Genomic DNA, 23062 nt, shown 5'->3' with positions numbered 1-23062 from the left:
GACAAAGCTAACAAAGATAAAAGCAACAAAGCTAATAAGATGCCAAGAGGGACAATATGGTCAAAGGCAATCATCTTCACCACAGTTTTCCTCATGGCTATGGGCAAAAAGAAAATTCATTGATCAAGGCCAAGAAAAAGGCATATACGTAATCAAGGGGCAGTCAAGACTTGATGAGAGCTGTAACTATCTGAGCAGATAAGATGCTGCTGTGCAGAAAGAATCTGCCAGTCTTTGATATGATGTACATAACAGTATGGAAAGAGCTATCCTAGGTAAAAATGATATCCCAGTGATGGCAAGGTATTTCACTTAAAATCAATGTTAAATAAATTGCCAGTTTTAATCACAACTGAAGTCTGCAAGCAAGAACTTTTAAGTGAGTGAACTGTTCCAATTTTGGTTTTCATTTATAGTTTTTAGTTATTTCTGTAAAGAAAATTTGGATATTATTAGTTGGTTATCATGAAGATATGTTTATTTGCAACTAAGTAAATCTTTAGCCTTGTATTTTGTAATTTTTTTCCTGAATCAGAAGATAAATTCTAATACACATTATTTAATCATTTATATATTTTAATGTAGATTGACTGAGATTCAAAATAATTGCACTGTATTTCTTTAGAATATGGTGAATGGTGTATTTCCTTTTACTAGGTTATTGTTCTCTTTTTAGTATTTTCTTTACTAATGTGACTGGAAACAAAGCACAGTAATGGTGTACAAGTACACAAGTTTTAAATTCTTTCTTATTAGTAAATAAAATTTTAGCATGCTGGACCCATATATCAAAGAATTGTTTACTCTTAAAATTCTTTCTGATCATCATGTCCTTCAAGATCATCTAAATACATAATCTTATTTTCTCTTGCCATGTTTGTCATTATGGAATTAAAATTTTAAAATGTCCTGCCTTTTCAAAATTAAATCAGTTTTTCGACTTTGAATGAAGGTAGGTAGAATTTCACAAGGAGGTGCTTTTTGCTATAAGAGAGGAGAACAAAATGTAACAAATATGTATGTTTCTTTCTTTTTCCAAAGTCTTTCTCTGGTCCAGCGTTCTTTCTCTGGAAAGCAAAGAGTCAGTACAAGAATCTGTGCTCGAAAGAAGAATCTGTTTGAAAGCTGTAGAAGGTTGCTATGCAATGGTTCTTGAAAAACATTAGCAAAAACACATGTCTATAACAGGCTGAAAATAAAGGAGGAAGACACTGGAGAGTTAATGTTAATTCCTTCAGTTCTTGAAGAGACATATGGGTGCATGTTGCTTTTAGTAACTGCAGGTGATGCATTAGGTTCATGTTAACAAGCCTTAAGCTAGAAGTTGAAAAGGCTTTGTTTCTGACATGAAGAATATCATTGTTGTCCAACACATTATTTGTTTTTCATTTACTAATCTTAAAACATAAAGGTACTGCTTATCTCTTGGGAATCTTTTACATGGGAAGGAAGAGCGCAGGAATGGCCATTTGATATATGTAAGAGTGAGGCTCTAATAGGAACATACTGCAAGAAATGAATTGTTTTCTCTCGAGTGATAAAAGAGACTGCTAGAAGTCCTTGCAATATTTGTTTGGCTCCTTTCTTCCCCGACCACTGTAGTTTTTAGTAACATGCAAGTAAAGCCCACATAAGTCTGATGGTATGCTCTTGTTTTTATAATATTCTTTGTCTAGAAGGTTTGGGAAGGCTATCTTGAGACCGAATGGGCACAGAGTTGGTGTAATTGAATATATAAAGATTCCCAGCTGGGAACTCTAGCTGTTGCTGTCTGGGAATAGCTAGTCTTACAACCATAGTGGCTATGTTGCAAAATGTTGACTATAAATGTCTCACCTACATTAACATTATAGCTGGCATTAGGCGTGCGCTTTTAAAGTGAATTTGTGGGTCATCCCCACTTACACTTCTTCTGTTTGCAGAGCACACAAGCCATGTTTCTTTTGGATGAAACTAAGCCAAAAGATGCATTCAGGAATTTGTGCTTCCACCAATACCGAACATGCAATCTACAGATGTAGCCTGAAGCTAGTCCAAAGTTAAGTCTTCTGAAATGCACATTTGGAGACCCTGGGTCCTCAGTGCTACCTCTTTCACTCTACAGAGCCATTCCTATTGCACGACACAATGTAGATACTGTCCAAATTCCTGTTGACTAAGGAACTGCTGATTCTTGAAAGTGCAGTCTTTTGCGTAACAGTACCTAAAGAGCTTGCAGGAGAGGAGAGCATTCCCATGGCAAATGATATCCTATTTGATTTAGCTTCATCTCTTTCTGAAGAGTAGAAATACCCTGGGGAAGATACCCAAAATAAAGTTGCTATGAGCAAGCAGTCTGCAGCTTAGGGGAATGAGTGGCTTCACAGGAAAATTTCGTCTGCATAGCCGTATCTGAACCAGTGGCTGAGAGAATGGCCCTGTTCACATTCAGATTTACATGAATGTGAGTTTTATAGCCTGTTGATCTCAGAGGGCTGGAAAGAAGCTGAGGGAACTTGTTAGAGGAGTAGATGGCATTTCCCTTGTTTAGTTGGCAGCCAGCAGTCTAGTTGATGATACTGCATGTTAAGGATGATCCCTGAAGGTGTAGAATAGATGAGACTGAGAGAAGTGACAGGCAGAAATCTTCATGAGAAAGACTTGAGTTAAGACGGACAGTAATTTTTTTTCTGAGATAATACTTCAGTAAGAGGCAGAAGATGAAGAAGTCTCTCCTGATTCCCAAGAGCTCAAGCAGTAAAAAGTAGTCATTGTTGTCAGGCTTGAATGTATGTGGCATATGTCTTGTGTCAGTTGGCTTCTGTTCACTTTCTTATCCATAGAGAGCACTACTGATCACTGCCCAGAAATACCGGCATCCCATGCTCCACCACTACCCAAGCCTAAGCCTAAATCTAAAAAAGCTCCGCTACCACCAAAAAATGCTATTGCTGCTTCCACCACCACCAGCCATAAGAGTAACGAAGCACCTCATGCTAAAAAAAAGGGAAAGGCTCCTGCTAAGCAGCCTCCTCTCCCACCACCCAAGCCAACAAGTCACAGTGCAAATCGAGAAGCTGGTGAGTACTGCACAGGCAGTGCCCGTTATGGTGGGTGCATGTGCATGGGGGTGCTTGGCTTGATCTCACGATAACTTCTGCCTTTGTACATAGCAGTGTTGCTAAAGAGCATGCCACGGATGTTTTTAGCTAGCTTCCTGCTGAGCCCTGTTTCTGCTGTCTGCAAACACCCCAGACAACAGACAAATCACTCTGCTGTTTAATGAATGTATGCACAACACCAAGCCCGTCAGAGATGATATTGAACTCCCAGTTCAGGTATGAATGCTGGCAACCAAATGACCCAGTGAACTGCTGAAGAATCAGCAGGGAAACGGCTGACTTCTGAAACCAGACATATGAGTTGCCCCACAGTAAAACTATTTTGGTATTGCTGTAACGTTCTGCTGGAAATATCTACTATTCCAATTAATTTTACAAGATTACAAGATCTCAAAGAGGTAAAGGATAAAACCATGAAGGCATCTTTAAAGACTGTTGAGTATCAGTTGTTGCAGCTGATTAACAAAAAATTAAAAAATATAACTCATTAGAAATGGCCAGGCTTCCCAGAGCTGGTTGATGGCTTGTTGTGATTCTAAGTACACGCTGGAAATGGAAAATGTCAAGTATCAGGCACATGGTAGATGTGTTTATCACTATACTTTTAAACTGAAATTCAGCAGTGATGCTAGATTAAAGATTATAGGTAGCTGTTCTCAAGGTACTGGTCTCAAGTTTGAATGGTTGTCATTTAGATGACCAAATTTAAAACATCAAAATATAATTTGAACACAAGCAGTATGGTGATGAATGGACTGTAGGTATGCATTGCTGAACTTATACAAGCCTTGTGTTTTCAGTCCTCTGTCAGTCTTTGAAAGCCCTTCAGTCCCTACAGTTTTCTCTCCAAGTATACCTCTTCATAGTTTGTACATTTTGGCACATTTTGTGTTTGAAGCACACAGAAGAGGACTGTTTGAAAACATTGCAAGACTGCTAGAGTTACAGTAATAACTTTGCCATAAAAAATCCATTAACTTGGTATTAACTGTCCCTACTACATCAGACAACCACAAGAATAAGCATTTTGAAAACCAGGAATTTGCTGTTGTATTTCACACGCAGCTGGAAAACTCAGTTCTTCCTCGGTGAAGGAACCTTGTAATGGCAGGCCTTTCAGAAATAAAACAACCTGTCACATAAAGAAATGTTTATACCAGTGATTGGTACCAAGCTCTCAGGTATCTGAGTTGTTAAAATACATTCAGATTCCAGATTTGTCTTTTAGTAGCCTTGCTGAAATGTCATGTAATGTTTGAGGCCACGCGGGTGTAAAATATATCCATGTATCCCTTATAGAAAATAAGTATCTTTCTTCCCATGTTAAAAGTACATAGCGTTCATTTGAAGTGGGGCAATGCTTAATAAATAGAGGTGATCGGGAGCAGTAGTAGTACAAGAGGTTTGTCAGATCCCTGTGAAAATGAACACGTGATGCAGCCAGGGATCCAGTCCCATGAAGGAGAAGAGGAATATGAGTTACAACTGAGCTGTGGCTCTCCTGAGGGCACCACAGCAGGTTTCCAAAGTGAAATAGTGGAACTGAGAGAAGAGGACTTAAACGTAGGCATGGACTTGTGCCAAAAGGCAAATAACAGCCATGAAATTTTTCATTTAATCAAAATTAAAATCTTCTACTGAAAAGGAGGCGTGACAGAAAATTGTCAGCCAGCCCAGTCAAAAACAACAATAGCAATAGCACTTTTGACCCACGTGAAAGCGTAGGAGGTTTTTCCCTGGGAGAAATCTTTCAAGTTTCTGTATCTGATTGCAGGTCCAGAAAGGTTCTGAGAATAATGTAAGGGTTTTTCAATGGAAACATCTTTTGACATTTTCCTAGCAACAATTATAGTGTGGCTGTATATTTCTGTTATGCTGGAGTTCTCAAGTGTAAGCATGTAACTGGTTCTGTTGACCTCCAGCCTGTGTTGAAGTGCTTTGCTGGATCCGAACCAGAGCCCTTCTTACTACCATCCACTTACTCAGGAAGGCTTCTGCTAAATAATATGCAGGTTGGAGCCACCATCTGTTTCCACTGCAATTACGAACTGCTGCCTGTACCATTTCTTTGCTTCCTTTTGATATGCTGGTAAGTCAGTGACTTGTAGTTGGTGTGGATGATTAGTGCAGTATCAGTAGATTCGGTACGGTGGCCGTTACAGTCACCTTGCACCATAAGGAGGGATGGTGAGTTGGCCTGTAGTTTCTGTGGATTTTTCCAGATGTACTGAAAGCCTCACAGCACTGTAAATGTTTATAAACCCTAACACTCAGCTACAGAAGAGAAGGGTCTAATGTGTCTTTTGAATTATTTTCCATCTTCTTTGAGACTGAGAACAGTCTCACTGTGAAAGCTATTTTTATATTGTGAGCTTATTATGGCTAGTATCTGTATTTTGGTTCTATCCTAATCTGCTGGGGTTTTGTTTTTATTTAAATGCTTATAAGTAAAGTAGGCCTTTCAACAGTTTTCTATTAGACCTTTTTGTTTTACTCTGTAAGATTAGCCTTAAGGCTGCTGTGTAGCTTTAGAATGCTTTCGTTTGTTCTCTGGAGGTTAGTGCATTTATACTACAGTGGAAGTGTTTGAGTTGGATGCATTTTGATGAAAAGGACTGAATTACAAGATGGTTGTCATTTTTATTGCTTTTTAAATGGAAGTCAGAAGTTTGAAACTCCCAGTCCAGATGATGGGTGCATCAACACAGCAACCAGAAATGTGGCTGGAATGCACATGGATGTGCAGGCTAGCTGAAATCTCTTACAAACTTGGGCATTGTACATATATGCTTCAATATGGTAAGTATCACAGGATTAAACAGCAGCATCACTGGCCAGCTTGTACACCTAGTGTCAAAACCTTGTTTCACTATGTTTTCAAGGCTACCTGAGTTGGTCAGTGGTAAGACAAAGATTTCCAGTACGTACAGGAGGCCTTCAATGCCTCCTCCCTTCTGGAGATCATTTGTGCAGAGTGGGATTGGTGGTTTCTGCCTCTGTTTTATGAACATGCCCAGGTGGGCTTGAAAATACATCTTGTTTTGCTGTCCCTCTGCTGCTTGTCATTAACTAGGAGCACAGCACTTACAATAACGTTGCAAAAGGTGATTGACTGATATCCGTGATGGTCCCAAGGTGTTCGTTGAAATGCATAAGGAAAATCATGTTCTGCTAGTGCTCAGAACAAAAATTTACATAATAGAAAAGGTCAGGCAGTTTTTTCTGTCTGGTAGCAATTTTTTTTTAAATAGGGCACTAAACACACTTGGAATAAGTAGTGAACTTTTTAGATGATGTCCTGGTAAGTTGTAATGGGCCAATGCAGAGTGCTAGAATCAAACTCTCACCCATTTGTAAGGCTGATCCCCTCCACTCTTCTTGGGAAAGTATTTATCGTTTCAATTTTTCCCATCTCAAGGTATCAAGTGTAATTTTTTCATTTTTTAAATACCAGCACACTTCAGTCCCTGCAGAAATCATATAGTTGCAAGATTGTAAAATGCTTTCTCTTTTCTTATTTTAGTTAGTTCCTCTCATGCAAAAAAACCACCAGTCTCCAAGTCCTCTTCATCACCATCTCCTTCGTCCACATCATCTCATCCTAAAGCCTCTAAGGAGACTTCCAGCAAATCAGGCACATCGGGGACTCCCAGGGGCAAGAAAAAACCTGGGAAACAGTCAGCCCCACGAACAGCACCGGATGGGGCTGCTTCTTCCCCCTCAGGTGCCACAGCCAACAAGTTGGAAGCGAAGGTAGAAAAACCTGAGCCTGAGCAACCTTCCATAGTAATTTCCAAAACAGAGGACACAGATCAACTGAGCAAGCTCGTTGTCCCCCCTCCTCCCACCGCTGCCCCTCCTCCACCTCCACTTCCACCTGCTTTTCCTGCTGCAGCTGGTCAGCCTGCTGTCTCCTCAGATGCCCAAGATGTGTCAGATGGCTGTATGGCGGGGCCGGCCATCCCTGGATCAGATACTAAACCTTTTCTCCAGACTGAGCATGGCACAGACGAGAGCCTGAGCAGTACAGCCCTAGGCCATGGTCCAGATGCTAGCAAAGAAGACACAAAAAGGTAAGATGGTATGGCTGGCAGGAGGGAGTAGTATGACCCACGGCCAAGGAAGCCGCATTTCTGCGCGTAAGGGACTCTCTAGGCACATGGGGATCTCTTCTGTTTGCTCTGCTGAGTGGTAATAGTTTGTGTTGCATCCCAGCACAATTTGTTCCTCACCAGTGCCTTTGAGCCATTCACCTGCAGTACCTCATGTTTCCCCAGAAGGTCATTGCTCGTAACCTGCCTCCTATGTCATTGCATGGCTTAACGCAACCACTGCCGTCAGCAGTTCAGCTAGTAGCTGGTAACACTTTAATTTCTCTTTCATAAAGGCATACAAGAAATTATGCTGAATTACAAGGAGGGGTTACTTTTTTTTGTGGATATCGTTGAATATCTCACTGCTAAAGCTCTCATTTCAGTAGCTGAATTTACTTGCACACTTGAAAATGACAGTTTCAGGCTTTGATTACTAGGTGTGCAGTCTGTCACTGCCTAATAGCTTGTCTAAGTCTCAGATACTATAAAACCTAGTCAAGAGAAAGATCCTAATTACGTTTTTTTAAGCAAAATAGTTGGCAGAAGAAAAGAAACTGGCTTTTGCCTCCCACAAGAACCAGCATCTTTCATAACAACCCAAAAGGTTTAGTTTAGGTGCCAGTGGCCTAGAAACTTTCCTTTAAATTCTTGCTGGTACATTTGTGCCAGCATTGCATTCCTGTGCTGCTTCTCCCCTTGCTCTACTTTTCCTTTACATAAAGATTTTTCCAAGGTAAAGAGCACTGTGCTGCTGGTTTCCATGTTCATCATGATGGGCTCAACAGCAGTAAAACTCTGTTTACAATAGAGTTAGGCTTCCAGACCAGGAAGCTTTGCACTCCTATCTGCTCTCCGACTTGCGCTCTCACCTCCAACTTTATGAGCTATTTTTTTCTGTAGTAGCATTTGTTTACTGTTGGTCCCATCCCACAAGAAATAAAAAAGAATTAAGATTTTTCTTTATACAGACTTTGCAGTATGTCATTCCAGATTGCTTACATCTTTTTTCCCAACATACATACAGGTGGGTGTACACATCCACATACTTTATATATGTTTGTATATGTAAGTTTTTTAGAAAGAGAGAAGTTAGTTTGAATAACAGAACTTTTATTTTCATACTTGCTTGTACATTGTTTCCTGTTTGTGTTCTCTGCTGCTTGCATTAATATGACACCATGTCTGCTTATGAATTAACAGCTTGGCTACCAAAGAAGACCAAGAAGCAGAGGCATCTGACCAGACACACTCTGAACTGGTAGAGGAGGCTTCTGATGCTGCTGCCCCTCCTGAGAGTGAAAGTAGCAGAGAGAGCCACAGCAGTGACTCAGACTCTGATGGGCCAATACTGTACACAGATGATGACGACGATGACGATGATGATAATGCAAGTGCTGAAAGTAAGCATCGTGGTGAGAAGTTGCAGGCTGCCTTTTGCACACTGCGTTATGTGAGCTTGCCTGACCCATGCTAGTGCAAAGTAAAGAGAGGTATGGCTGCATGGGATGGTTTTAGGTGATTTAATATTTTACCGCTACTGAGAAATTAGTGTCCTGCTTCTCCCAGACAATCGCGATCAGAAACCTGCGGGGGCCTGTGCCGTGGTGAGAGCAGATCAAGCATTGTGTAGATGGGAGTGGAGGTATGAGGAACAGGTTCAGAAGAACATGAGGATGAAATACGGCCTCCATGTTAGGGCATCAGCAAGCCGTTGATTTGGCTCAGCCATGTAATGAACCTCTACTCTTAAAGCACCAGCTTTCAACTGAATTGCACTAGAGGTCCCAGAGTTTATTGTGGGAGTAACAGGCTGTGATGGGTAACAGAGGAAGCCCATCAGTGACCAGCTTCGCTGTCTGAAAGCCATTCGTTCCTCTTTGATCAGCATGTTTTAAGCATTGGAGCACCTTAGCAGACAGATAAGATCACAGTGGTTTACGTCTAAGTTTACAGCTTTGAAATTTCGTCTGGGGTCATGACTAGATCATCACTCTAATTTGGCAGAAGTCCTTGCTGCTGCTGACGGGGTTGTCCTGCCCACCTTCTGCCTAATCCCCGCTCCCAGCTGTCCATTTTTCCCTTAGACCAGTGCTCATGTTTATTTTTGCAGTGGTGGCTGTTGTTGAGCTGATTTTCAGTAGAATTGGTTCCCCAATCCAGCTCACCCAATGACTGCGCCTTTGCGGGAGCAAAGGAGGAGGCAACAACAGGCCATCAAGGGGAGAGAGGAGGAGGACAGCCCTACCTCCACCACCTGCAGGGTGGCCTTATGTCAGAATAAAATGATCACCGAAGCATGATTTGAGAGCTTTGCCCACAGCTGTTCTGGAGGAGGTGCTTCGCTGAGCTCAGTGAAGAAGGCCTGAACAGAAGAGTGCTGTGTACCAAAAGGGGGTGAGGGAAAATAAACATTGGGGTTTTTTTTTTCCTTGTCTACTGGTACAGCAGAAGGTGAAGTGCCGGATAGCTCAAGAGGCTGAAGTCTTCTGCAGTTCTGCATTTGGTTTGAATACTGTCCAAAGTGGTAGCAACCAAAGATTTGTGTATTCAGACAGCAGCACCGTATTTTATGAGAAGTGAGCTGGGAGCCCATGGTCTTACCTTATGTGATGAAAGTCTGCCAGCATAGGGCATATATAGCACCCCCAGTCAGAATATCAAGAGACAAGGGAAGGACTAAAGGCCATGAAGAATACCATTCTTTCCACAGCTGGCTGAAGCTAATGCTGATAAAATTGCATGGCCCTTGTCCCTGCTGTATCTGTTTTGTGGATGAACAGATTGCTTCAGTGCCTCGAGGTTCCTGCCTAGATGGCTTTGCAAGCACTCAGAGCACTTTCCTAAACTGTATTTTTTGTTTTAAACTTAGCTAAAGATGAAAAGCACTATACAAGAATTAAGTGGTATTTGATTGAGAAAAAAATGAAAGAATGAGGGAACTGATGACAGAATGAGACTAAACCATTTAAGGATGAAGAAAAAGAGCAGCAGGTTGCTAAATATACTAAGTAGATAAATAAACCAACCTATAACGTATTAGACTTCAAAGACACTTAAGTGCAGATTTGTCATTTTTATCCTGTCACTTCACAGATGACAAGTAATGTTTGTAAAACTCCTCTATCAATTTGGCTGGTAGCTTCTTCATCCAAGCCTTTCAGCTTTTTATTGTGTAAACTGAGCTAAACCTATTTTTCTTTTGATGTTAATTAAAATTCCTCTCCTGCATGCGGGAACAAGGCTGATTTGGGGAGGTATTAAAGTTCTTACTCAGTTTGTGTCTGTAACCTAAGCATGAATGAACTAAATCTGCCCTCCTCCTTCTTTCCTCAGGCTCTTTGGCAAGTAAAATTCGTCGTAGGGATACTCTTGCTATCAAACTTGGCAACAGACCATCTAAGAAAGAATTAGAAGACAAAAACATCTTGCAGCGTACGTCTGAAGAGGAGAGACAGGAAATCAGACATCAGATTGGAACAAAGCTAGTGAGGTATCATCGCAGGGTAAATGTGGTTTCACTTGGCAGAGGTGGAGGAAGAGAATCGAGAACACTGGGTTCACGTTTTAAATGTGGCCCAATATGTGGTGCAGGATCTTGATGGTACAATTGTCTGGAAAATAGTATTTTTATTTCTTACAAAACTTTAAAATGTCAATAGTGTGTTTCTGTTCTGCAAGAAACAATCTGAGAGGTTTTGGTGTTTTGGATCGTTTGGGTTTTTTAGAGAAAAGGAAGAGAATAAGAGTGGCTCCATAATAATCAGTGCCATGGTTCAAACTTTTTCTCAGATTGGTTAGCAGGGACTTGCACTTGTATATACCAATCTCGGATCGAGTAGTAGTTCCTGACACACAGAGCATGCCTATGCACGTTTGTCCCTTCTGGCCCTCCCCATCCTCCTCCTGCTTCTTGACTCCTTCATTATTCATGTGCTGGTTCCAGCAAAAGAAATGAAGGGAGGCTGACTCTGTAGGTCAGTATTTAATGTTTTAGTGTGCCCACCTCTGAGGCATGTCTTTCTTATGCTGTTTACTGCTGTGGGATATGTGTTACTTTCTTTTCCTGGACTTGAGAACATTGCATAAAACAAGACTAATTTTCACTTGCATTTTTTAAAAAAAAATCTTCATAAATGTTAATTTTGGCTTTCATGATCTCTGAGAATAGACTACATGTCTGGATTTTCCCAGACCTATCCTTGTTTCTGTTGTGCTCGGAAATGTTGTCCAGACAGATTTGGAGGATGTCCTGTGTTTGTTGAAGATTTCCAGATATTGGGTAGTCCAGCTGGTACTGCTCCAGTACAGAGTACGGCAGCCCTGCGTCAGCCCTTAGAAGATGAGCTGAGTTGCTCTGTGGCCTGGGTGGCTGCCTAAGTCATTTATTTCGTGCCTTAACCATAAGGGTGATACAGCTACTGTGGAGAGCCCAAGGGTCATTTTTCTTCTGCTAATAAAGTGGCGTGGTTGTTAACACTGCTTTCCTGACCGAATCCCAGCTCCAGTGGTTCACATCCTGCCTGTCAGTACTTCCTCAGGTGCTTGAACTGCAGAAGCCCCATTCCTGAGTGACTTACACAGGGTTATTGCTGGTTCCGCCGGGAAGCTGGCACGCTCCCCATGCAGCTCTGCTTTGGTGGCAGGAGACAATGTCCATGCATGTCAGGGATGTGTTGTGCCTGAAGTCCACAACCAAGCTTGACACCAGTTCCTTAAAAATCCCTGGCATGGTGGTCAGCATCTGGCAGCATTGAGGTCTGATGGGAAACCTGTTCCCACAGCTCAGTCAAGGTCGGGTCAGGTCCCAGCCTGGGACTTCCTACACCGTGGGCCGGTCACCTGTGTTGAACTTGCTGGTCCTCCCCACCAAATCTGAAAGTCCAAGCATGGTTTGAATTGGATGGGTTTCATGAGGCTCAAAATTGTGCATAGTGAACTTGCGTGAGGTTTGCTGGGCAGAGAGGCATCTATCTTTAACATATCTGCAAAATAAATTTTACTGCTGAAATTTTTCTTGCTCCTTTTCTCAAGTGAGCTTGTTTAGTAAATGTAGAGACAACATCAACTGTTCTCCACTATACAAACCAGAAAATTAGTATCTCAGGTTTGTTCTTTTTAATGGTAGTTGTTGTATATAGGTAACTAAATAAAATTAAGTTTCAACTAAAGCTTATAGTTGTATTGTATGTACAAATCAGTGAGGAATGCACAGTTTATATTGTTTTCTTTTTTAAAAAAAAAAAAAAAGTATTTGCATTCAAAATTTCTGAGAAAAAAGTATTTCCAGTCAAAATTTCTGAGAATAATCTTATGATTGCATAACTTATGATAACGATGGTGCCTGGGAACAAAAAAGGTTTTTGAATTCTTTCATAAAAGTATACCCATAAATGAGGAGTTTAAATTTCTGGTACAATTTCTGTAATGTTATGCAAGAATCAGTTATTTATGTGTTCAAGTGGCAACAGTGCATCTTTTAAAACAAATGACCATTTGGTAATGTAGTTACATGCACAGTTATTATGACTGTCTGGAAATTACCTGTGTTGTGGAATACCTCTGCTGGCGAAGAATAGCATGGCCATGTGAGAAACAGCTTTTAAGCTGTATTTAAAATCATATTGTATTATTTGGATCTGGTTTTAAATCAGTCACTTACTTTGTTCTCACAGGAGACTTAGCCAGAGGCCTACAACTGAAGAGCTAGAGCAAAGAAATATCCTGAAGCGTAAGTACTTTATCGGGCTTTCACCTAGTATTTACTTAGAAAGTGAGCATATGGTTGAATTCATATGGAAGCCTATCATTGTTGCTCCAGTGTTAGATCCATAACTGGAGAGAAATATTGTTCTATAAAATAACACATCAACACTAGATTGATATACTAACCTCTAATGGTAGCCATGAAACTGGCATATATTCAATATGCTGAATTTTGCTTGTCACAATCCCACTTCTTGAAGCTGGTCCCAAAGATCAAGAGTGACTTAGAAGTAGTTGTAGGCTGGTTAAACTTCCGCCAAATTTTTATGAGGAGCAGGAGAGAATATCAGTAGAAGGCAGAGGTGGGATATAAGGGCAGAGGTTGGAAGGAGGAGTAGAAAGAGAAGTGTTCAGGGGAAAGTAAGTAGGTATCTGCCAACTGCTTCAGCATTCTGGTCTTCGCATTCACTTTTGACATAAATGTCTTCTGTACTGAAACCTGCATGAGACATTGTCACTGAGTATCTTCCCATTGATTAAATCCTTCCTCAGTATCCCTGCTGAAAAATTTAAGTCTATAATTCAAATAGTCAGGGGCAGAAGAATGAAGTACATTGCATATTTACCCTCTGTACCTATTCTCACATTTACTTATGTCAGTTTTGGTTTTAGGCTGGCAAACACTTCATGACAGGCATTTTTTGTCTTCCTTTATGAATCTTTCCATAGCATGGATGTTGCCTGAATATGTACTGTAACAGTTGCCGTGCCTAGCCCTGTGTTCATTCTTCAAGGGTAGCTAGTCCTTCATGCTTAAGTAGAAGAAATAAATGAAGAAAATGCACATGCAAATCTTTCACACATAGCGACAAATCAAAAAACTCATCTGCTCTTGGGGTATAAGAACTTCCCACGCTTGGTGAAAGAGCAGGTATAATGCCATTATTTCCAACAGTCATTCAGAAAAGTTGAAGTTCATCTGTACCACCCTGGTGCACAGCATGGTAGTGGAAGGGAAGAAAATGGGCTGTTTGTCCAACAAAGTCCATGATCCTGATCACTCATCACCTGCTCAGGCCAGCAAATCAAGGAGACATAGCAATTATTGGCTTTCAGGCAACCATCCATGCTAATGGAGTCCTACTGCTGTTGTCTAAGCTCTTAAAAGCCAAATAGTGTCTTATTGAAAAAGGAAGCTACAGTTCATGCATTGTGGTGCGCAGGAGAGGGTTCAAGGGACTCCTGTCCAATATGTAATGTGAACAGACTGTCTAAGACTGTGATTTCTGAACCTGTAGATTGTGTAGATAAATAAAGCTAAAATTTGAAACATTTTTTATATGACAAACCAGTCGTGCTGGACTATGTAAGAAGAGTAATACCAGAACATCTCTGATGGGCCAGGATACAGCCACTGAGTTGGGAGCACTAGCTGGGCTTCCTTACTGGCCTCTCTGTCTGGCTAATCTCTAGATAACTAAACTAGCAACAAACCTGCAATGTATTTAATATGCCTTTTGCCATTGTTTATTCCGTTCACTGATTTTGCAGTGAGTAGCTCAAGACTGGAAAGCAGTTAATAGATTTCTTCTCCTGTTTCAGCTTGTTTACTTTAAGCTTTTGGCAGTGTACCAGGCTTTGCACTCGATGCCTCCCGCCATCCTTCCCTGCTGCTGCCAGGAGGCTGTCTTAAAGAGGCAAGGGAGAACAAGAAATAAAGGCTAGGAAGCAGCACCATAAATCACAAAAAAATCACAGTCATTGATGAGCACGTGGAGAATCCAAAACTGCTTTTTGCTTATCACTGAGATTATAAAACAGTTTGAGTTGACAGTGATCTGTAAAAAGCAAAGTGAACCAAAGCAAGCCAGGGGTTGTGATGACAATCTGACTCAGAGCTGTTTCAGGGTGCAAGTTCTCTCTCAGTTCTAAAGCACTCATATTATTTATCAAAATTATTACATTCCCTTCCTGTGGATCATTCAAAAATGTTTACATCTCTTAAATGCCTTTGTTGTTGTAGTCAGCTTCTGTGAATAAGTTGGGCTTTCTTTCATGAAGCTTCCTTCCTCCTATTTTTAAGCAGTAGATGGGGAGAAAGGGTTATGTTATTGCATGTATGTAAACTGCAGCTAAGGGAAAGTATTGTTTTGGGTACTATTTACCAGACTTCGAGGTTACATTAAGTGGTAAAGTTCTAAATGTTTATTTCAGGATTATGTTCAGCCCAAATCTTTTAAGATGTTCAAAAAAAGTCCATATTCTTTCTTTTTTTGTATTTCCAGTTAGTGAGGAAATCTGTCTTGCAAGAAGTCTTGTTTTGATAATATTTCCAGATAAACCAGTTACTGAAAATCCTGTGACTGAGTACAATTGCAAGACATTGCAGGCGGATTTCTATAAAAACAATTTGGATAAAACTATCCAGACTTCTGAGTCTTCCTACACTAAAACATAGTTACGATAACTCAAGAGTCCACTTTAAGGAATAGATAAAGCCCTGTATTTTTAATGAAGACAGGTTTCTTATGTACTGGCTTTGACCCAGTAGTATTTATAGTATTGTATTATGGCAAAGAAACTTTTTATTCTTCCAGGAATTTCAGATTAAGATAACTGTATTTTTTCCTGTGTTTGTAAGGGACAGTGAACTTCTTGTACTGTGCACCTGCATGCCTGCCAGTGCTGGCTTTGTAGAAAACAGGGTTTAGCTCTTGGTGCTAGTTAAGGAATATTAATGGTTATCTTTGCTTGTAAAACCAGGAAAGAGAAGCCGCTTTGTGCATTACAGAGCACTGCAAGAGGCAAATGCTTTGTTTGTCTTTTCTTTCTCTTCCCCTAGCAAGGCCAGAGGGAAGTCTAAACATAGTTAATCCCATAGGGACACAGTGGAAAGTTCAGTTTTACGCTCCGGGAGTGCTTTCTGGTCAAGAACGGAGCAGTCCTCAGGCAGAACAATTTCTGTCTTCTTTTTTCCCCTTCTACTACAAAACAAATGTCCCACAGAACAGAAGGTGACCAGATTTTATACGGCAAAAGTTGCAGGAGCAATAGCGTATAGATGCCAGGGAAGCTGTTCTGGTTTGACCAGTGTGTTTTTTTAACTAGAAAGCCACAACAAGTGATGCTAATACAAAATTGTTTCAATTAGGAGTCAAATCCCAGTTTGACCTCTTAGGAGCTGCAGGCAGGGAAGGAGGGAAACCATAGTTTTGCTGGGATCTAGCCGGAGACGCCTGCAAGGACAGGATGCTCACTCAGCTGGTCCTTTGCCGGGACATCTGAGGGGGGGACTTGCAGCTGGGAATGCTGTGTTTATCCTTTCTTTCTACACATCACACAGTTTAGATCTGCTTTTAAGGTGGAAAGCTGTCAGAAGTGTGTTCCTGTGCATTAATGTGTTCCTGTTTGGGCAAGTGAGTAGGTTCATACCTGCAGCCAAAACTTGGCTCTCCAGCTGGAATTTTCCACAACATCTGAAGGAAGCAGGAGCACCAGACACATTGTTTTTAGTACCATGCATCTTCTTAACTCACTACGGGAACTTTCAAAACTTCTACCTTAAAAGACCAAAAATATACTACTGTTGGTAGGAATTTGGTGACTACAGGGCAGTGTCTCTGTAGCACCAGGCTTAAAGCAACACTCTGCCCAGCAGGCTGGAGATGGGAAATAGGTCCTTTAGGTACAAGTCAGTGCCATAGGTGGAGGGCTGTTTGCCAAACAGCGGATTCAATATATTAGCAGCAGCCACCAGATTTCAGTCCTGTCCCTTTAACTCTTGAGTTTTATTCATAGAAGTAAAACAACCTGAATGTATAAAACACATCCTGCCCCTGACCTCTCATGCAGAATACTGTCTGTTTCCCACGGGTTCAATCCCCTCCTGCTTTGCCCAGGAGTGAGGGAAGCTCCTGGTCCTCCCAAAGGTGAGCTTCCAGCTCTCCTTTATGGCCTGCTGCAGGACCTGCCCAGACACTCTGCCCAGCAGCTGATGGCCTTGCTCATCTCCCATTTCTAGGTGGTTTCTCATGTCCAGCCATCCCTTCATGCAGTCGTCTGCTACCCACAGGGAGGTGGTTTCACAGCTTAGGATAGGCAGCTAACCTTCAGCCTTCCTACATCTCCAGATCAACTTTTTTGAGTTATTTTATCCTCCCCCAAAATATAGAAAAACAGTCTTTCAGGTGGCCATGCTGTTGGAGTTGTTTCTGAATGTATGCATTAAGCAGTGTGAGCCCCTATTTCTTACATCAAGCATCTTATTGCTGCTTCTTGGGAGACATGGTGGTTTAGATAGCAAAGAAATGTCAAGATATGAATAATGCAGCATGTACTTTACAAACTAAATTAAGAAAAAGGCAGTACAGCGATGTGTATATCCAGCTGCATTTTTTCTGTTGTCTCTGCTGTTGGAGAATTTCTGAGGTAGGACCTAAGTGACTCAGTTCATGAAAGGACAAAATTTTTTGTGTCAAATGATTCCCAGGTGAATGGAATCCCAAATTAATAGTTTGTGTTTAATTACCTCAGTTACTATGTCTATTGATTGCAAAGACAGTATGTTTAAACAAAAGCCTACAGAAGATTTACCTGTCCTAAAACAGCTAGAGAGCTTTTGATTTTGTTAGGTAAAGATGTTATAAAAAGAGTTCTCATTTAAAGTTTTAAGTCCTTAAATACAACCAACTTGTTTGTTGATGGATATATTAATAAAATTTTTTTAAATGTAGATTAACTCTCCTTTTATCAGTTTCAGTCAGTTTACCATTCCTCTATGGAAACAGGCAATCCGTTTCATCAAGATTTAAGAGAAAAGCTATTAATAAACCATAAATTACATCTATTTATATACATATACTATATACATAAATTTCAGTACCTCACTAAAATCACCATCAACGTGAAATCCGACCTAATCCTGGCAGCAAGCCTGTGCAATTGCATCTTGCTGATGGAAACCTGCAGTTAGTGTTGGGCACTTCTCACAGAGCAGGTCTTGGGCTGGTGTCACCTTTTTCCTACTGCAACTTTGTTCTATTTTATCATTTGTTCCTCTTCCACTTTCCCTTGTATCCTTCTTACATGAGAGCCTTTGAGTTAGCAAAGGAAATGTGCAGGTACCACAAGGTGTCCTGTTGTAGTGTTGCCTCCAGTGTATCATCATGATACAGAAACTCCTCTGTGGCCAGGTTGCCTATAGTAACACAGCAGGCTGGCTATAGCGGACAGGGCAAACAGGACTATACCAGGATTTAAAACTGCCTTTTCGTCTGTATAGCTTGGCTGTAGCCACAATAGACGAATCAATTCCTTTAAATTTATAGTTAGCGTTGAACTGCAGTGTGGAGTCCATAACCCTCAACCATGAATAAAACAGGATCAGAATTTTACAGGTATCCCTAGGTGGGATGTTTCAGCCACAACAAAGTTAACTTTGCGTATAGCTATCACAGGTGGACTGAAAGGGCACATAATACTCTTCAAAATGTACATCAATTAAAAAAATGCTGAGTCCATATGAGCATGCTTTTGTAAGCATGCTTTTCACTCTCACTCAAGAAATCAATTTTGGTTAGCACAGAAACTTGTCAAAAGCACATTTCAGTCCCATGCCCAAATACATTCAAAAAATACACATGTCGTTTTCTGCTATACTTGTTCATTTGGTCTAGCTAGTGGCCCTCAACCAAGAGGGCTTGAGTGCTGAATCATATTCCTGCATTATAAAACCAGGAAAAAAAAAATACTGAAGTAACAAAACCAATTTGCGCTAACAAATGACAGTGAAATGAATTGTCATTTATTCATTGCGTTCTGTAGCAGTAGAGGACACTGGGCCAATTCAGATACTCAGAGCAAACTTTTCTTGACCCTTATGAATAATTAGACTCTTTAAAGTCAACAGGTGGCATGTTGGAAGTAAAAGCAACGGTGATTTTAATGTTAGGACAAGTAATTGAAACATTAAGCAGCTCTTTCAGGATACTTCTTGTTTGCTGTTACACCGAAAGGAAGTGACAGATGCCTCTTTGCTGTGTTCCTGACACACAGTGGTGACTTGAGATATCTGCAAAATTGGGGGAAATGAGGATAGGGAAAAGAAATGAAAGCACACAAAATCCAAAAAGCAGACAACACATGCAGGATCACTCAGAAATATAAGTAAACATAAGCCAGGACTTGAAGTCCTGAAGCTTTCAACCAAGAGATATACAGTATGTGCAGTTATAATACTTAAATATTCACTCCTTTTTATCTCTTCTGAAAACAGAGAAGAATGAAGAAGAGGAACAGGAAGCCAAAAGAGAAATAAAACGTAGACTCAGTAGAAAGGTAATGATGTGGGGTTTGTATTGTGTATTTGTGTACGTAGGTTTTTGGGGGTTTTTTAATAAGATTCTAAAAATCAGTGTTGTATACATTACTGCAAATGTCCATCAGTCATGCCCCCAGATTAGAAATCTGTTTAAAAAGCAGTACAAGCCAAGTCCATCTTGGGGGAAACTCCATCCTGTCCACTTTCCCATAGCTGGAAAAGCATATATGGAGTCTGGCCATGCTTAATATTTGTCCAGGTAAGCAGGGGACAGAAATGACCCATGTTTCCTCTGAGAGCATGACCCCTGCTGTCATGTATGTTTGAGGGCAGCCACACCTGTGGATCAACTCCTCCCTAGAGCAGTGAAGAGGGCAGCAAAGCAGTGTGGGCTCTAAGAAATCCCTTCACCATTCTTCTGACATCAGTGGTCTTGGCTGCTACAGGTGGGATTGCACTTATTGTCCCTGGAAATAAAGCAGTTATGAATCTGCTGCACTGACTTCAGGAGCTTGTTCTGGGAGAGGATGGGGGGGGGGGGAGTTTTCATACCTATCCCTAGCCTGCCCTTCTATGCGAAAATACAGTTTCCTTAATATGATTGTCCTTAGTTAATTAAAGTGAATATTTGAGGTGACTGAAACAATTAGGCATCATAATGACCCCCGGATGTTCAAATCAGATTTTTTAGTTAGACAGGCACCTCCAAATCCTGCTTATTTTCAATATTACAGTTGAACACAGCAGACTCTAGTTGTTAATGCAGATGGACCTGCTGCCTAGTGGGGTAAATGGTGTGACAGTTGCAAAGTCACAATTAATATTCCAGGGATAACTGTCACGATTCTCTGTGACCTGCCCAACAAAGACTATTTTTATAATTGAAGAAAGTAGGTTGTGCTGCTTCCCCATTCCCATGCAGCGCTCCCAGAATGGTGCTTTTTTTAGACACCTGAAAGTGACCCTATTTAGAAACACCATTAAAGTTCTCTTGAGATTACATCATACCTTCAGCTTTTATTTTATTTTATTTCATCTTATTAAATGTACGATTTTCTGCCTCCCACTTACAGCTCAGCCTGAGGCCTACAGTGGCTGAACTTCAAGCAAGAAGAATCCTTCGATTTAATGAGTACGTGGAGGTCACAGATTCTCCGGACTATGACCGTCGTGCCGACAAGCCTTGGGCCAGGTTAACTCCTGCAGACAAGGCAAGGGACAAATATAGATTATAAGAAAATGCTTGCATCTGTTGCTTTTGGGGGGGGGGCTTTACTCTGGTTTACCTCCTCTTGACACTGGCATCACAAATGACATCTGCTGGAGGCAGTGAGATTGTCATGGTATGTGCTTCTACTGCTTGCAGCCAAGAAATCCCACTCAGGTGCCTACTAAGAGCATACTTGCCACCTCCATTATGGCATTTCAGGCCAGAATTTCTTGCATTTGTAAAGCCTTACTAAGCCAGGTACACACTGTTAGCAAAGATGGCCATGACCCGTGGCCTTCAGGCAAGGATTCTGCAGGTGGAAGGCTGTGTCACTGCCACCGAGAGTTACTTTTGCAACTCATTCAAATGAAGAAACGTAGAAGCTGCACCATCCTCCTCAGGGTTCTTGGCCACAGCTGTCAGTGCAGGAGCTGACCTTATGCATGCAGCTGACCTTCTTGGGAAGTTTGCCCCCAACATGCTGCAGTTAATAGTTCCTCTGCCTAACTACAAAGGATGAGACAAATGATTCTGTGGTTCTCTTTTAAAAACAGATCAGTCTTCCATTTCCTTCCTATACCACTTCATAAAAGGAAAGCTGTAGGATTTATGTATCAAAAAGTGCTGGCCCTTTTAGCACTGTGTCTGAACCAGTTTTTATGGGAATCCTATGAGATGTGCTTGGCATGAAAAGTGGTATGTGCAAAAGCCCACTGTCTTAGCTAAGGACTGTGAAGCACTGGTTTTATTTCAGCTTGTATTTTAATATTAATGCCAGCTTATCTGACAATCAAAAGGAGAATCTCATATCAAGTCAAGGCAGAGACATTAAAAATGTACCCAGAAGTGTTTGTAGATGTTGTTTCTGGGAGGTGCTGAGCACTCTTTAGTCATCATGTAGTCTGTGGGAGGTTAGAGGACCCAGCACCTAGGTCCAACCAGGGTGTTGGACTGCACTAGAAAAAACAGTGGAGTTCCTACCTACTTTAGGGTAGCAGTTTTTAATCTCAGTTCGTTTTCTAATGAACAGGTGCCCGAGTCTGGTTCTGTGATCCCCATGTTAACCTCAGCAGAATGGCAGACCCTGGGTTGCCTGGAAAATCCCTTGCCCTTTTTTCCGAGCAAAGTCATTTTTCTAATTCTAGTGGGAGCAGAAAATTGTGCTGTAACTATATGGCAGAGCTGGAGCTCTGGTGTCTTTGCTGCTGATTTGGTGCTCGGAAATAGCTGTCTTTTTCCTAGCTATTACAGCAGCCTCGTGTAAGCATGCTGTTGTGGCTGAACAGAACCATCCCCTGCTTAAAATGAAGGTGCTCACCTTCACAGTCTGGTGATGCTATAATTTTACCATGCTGCTTGTCTGTTCTGCGTTGAAAGGCATGCACACCAGGTGAGATTTCTTCAGGGATTAATGAAATGATACTACTTTTATTTAAAATGGTGAAAGAGAAGAGTGAGTAAAAATAAACTGTTATTTCATTTCACTGTAAAGGTAGGAAAGTGTATGGTGTAGAAACAAAAGCCCTTGTAGTATATATTAGAGTATTTCAGAAATTACATTTATGACTTGATGAAGTAAGTTGCTTATCACACTTTTAACATAAGCAACAAGACATTTACAAAGTGGTCTGAATTTCTCCTGTTCTTCAGTATCTGCCAACTGAAAACACAAGCCTGAAATGTCCAAATATTTCGTGTAATTTTACATAAAACTAATCAAACCAAGTGACTAATTCCACTTTAAAATATGCTATTCGTCTCGCATTCCTGAAGTCCTGTCTCCAGTGGGGAGATGTAAGGCCCCTGCTGCGTGTACAGTGCCTGTGCAGGCAGTGTGACTCACCAGCTCCTCAGGGGCTGTGCTTGGAGATATAATCCCCTCCTGGCTGCAAACTCAGTGGATGACTGTCGAGGTAACCCAATCCTTTACCCGTTTTTGTCTGTAACAAGTGCCATATTTCCACGGGGGATTGGTTCATCCATTGCAGTAGATTTGGTATTTCTTTGTTTGTTGGTGGTGTTTGATGCTTTGAATTTCTTTGTAGTTGTATTACTGCTCCAAATAGCTGTAATTGAAAAAGTCATTCATGTTGCTGATCAGAAGTGTGAGAGCAGTGGATTACAGTAAGGGAGACTGGAAAATGGGAACTGTAAGGGAACCTGCAAGAGTAGGGCTAGGTTCCTTTCAGACTCTTTAGTTTCCTTAAGATTAATATTTCTTATGGTTGCATGTATCATTATTCTTTCTTAGGCAGCGATACGGAAAGAACTGAATGAATTTAAAAGCACAGAAATGGAAGTACATGAGGAGAGTCGGCAGTTTACCAGGTGGGTGAATCCCTCTTCTTGCATAAGTTGGAGAGATGAGTATGACAGCGATCCTCTGTCTTTCTGCAAGTCCTCTGCAGTTGTGTCATGACTTGCGTAGATTCCTACCATGAGTCCCCTTGAATCCCACCTGGATCCCACTACTGATTCTGTTGGGATTCCCAGTGTTGCTGGTGTGATCCCTGAAGCTGGGTAGTTGATATAGCAGTGAAGGTGACTGCAGTGGATCATTTGCTACATGGAAAAAGATTGTTTGGGAAATCTAAAAAATAATCCTTTGAAATGACTGAGCATTGCTCACAGATGA

General features: G+C 41.1%; 1 protein-coding gene across 1 annotated transcript in view; it reads left to right on the top strand.

Moving 5' to 3' along the window:
* The window catches only part of PHACTR2 (phosphatase and actin regulator 2), a 134354-nt gene extending 111508 nt beyond the window's left edge, over nt 1-22846 (top strand). Inside the window, exons 5-12 of the mRNA XM_086460439.1 lie at nt 2823-3059; nt 6625-7174; nt 8396-8595; nt 10529-10685; nt 12868-12923; nt 19173-19234; nt 20291-20428; nt 22679-22846. Of these exons, the coding sequence (XP_086316565.1) occupies nt 2823-3059; nt 6625-7174; nt 8396-8595; nt 10529-10685; nt 12868-12923; nt 19173-19234; nt 20291-20428; nt 22679-22846 (1568 nt within the window). The remainder of the gene's footprint in view (nt 1-2822; nt 3060-6624; nt 7175-8395; nt 8596-10528; nt 10686-12867; nt 12924-19172; nt 19235-20290; nt 20429-22678) is intronic.
* Nucleotides 22847-23062: the final 216 nt, after the last annotated feature.

This window comes from Leptosomus discolor, chromosome 2 (genome assembly GCF_034619465.1).
Source record: "Leptosomus discolor isolate bLepDis1 chromosome 2, bLepDis1.hap2, whole genome shotgun sequence".
Taxonomy (NCBI): Eukaryota; Metazoa; Chordata; class Aves; order Leptosomiformes; family Leptosomidae; genus Leptosomus; species Leptosomus discolor.
The sequence above is the reverse complement of the archived record's forward strand: the minus strand, read 5'-3'. Positions and strand labels throughout refer to the sequence as shown.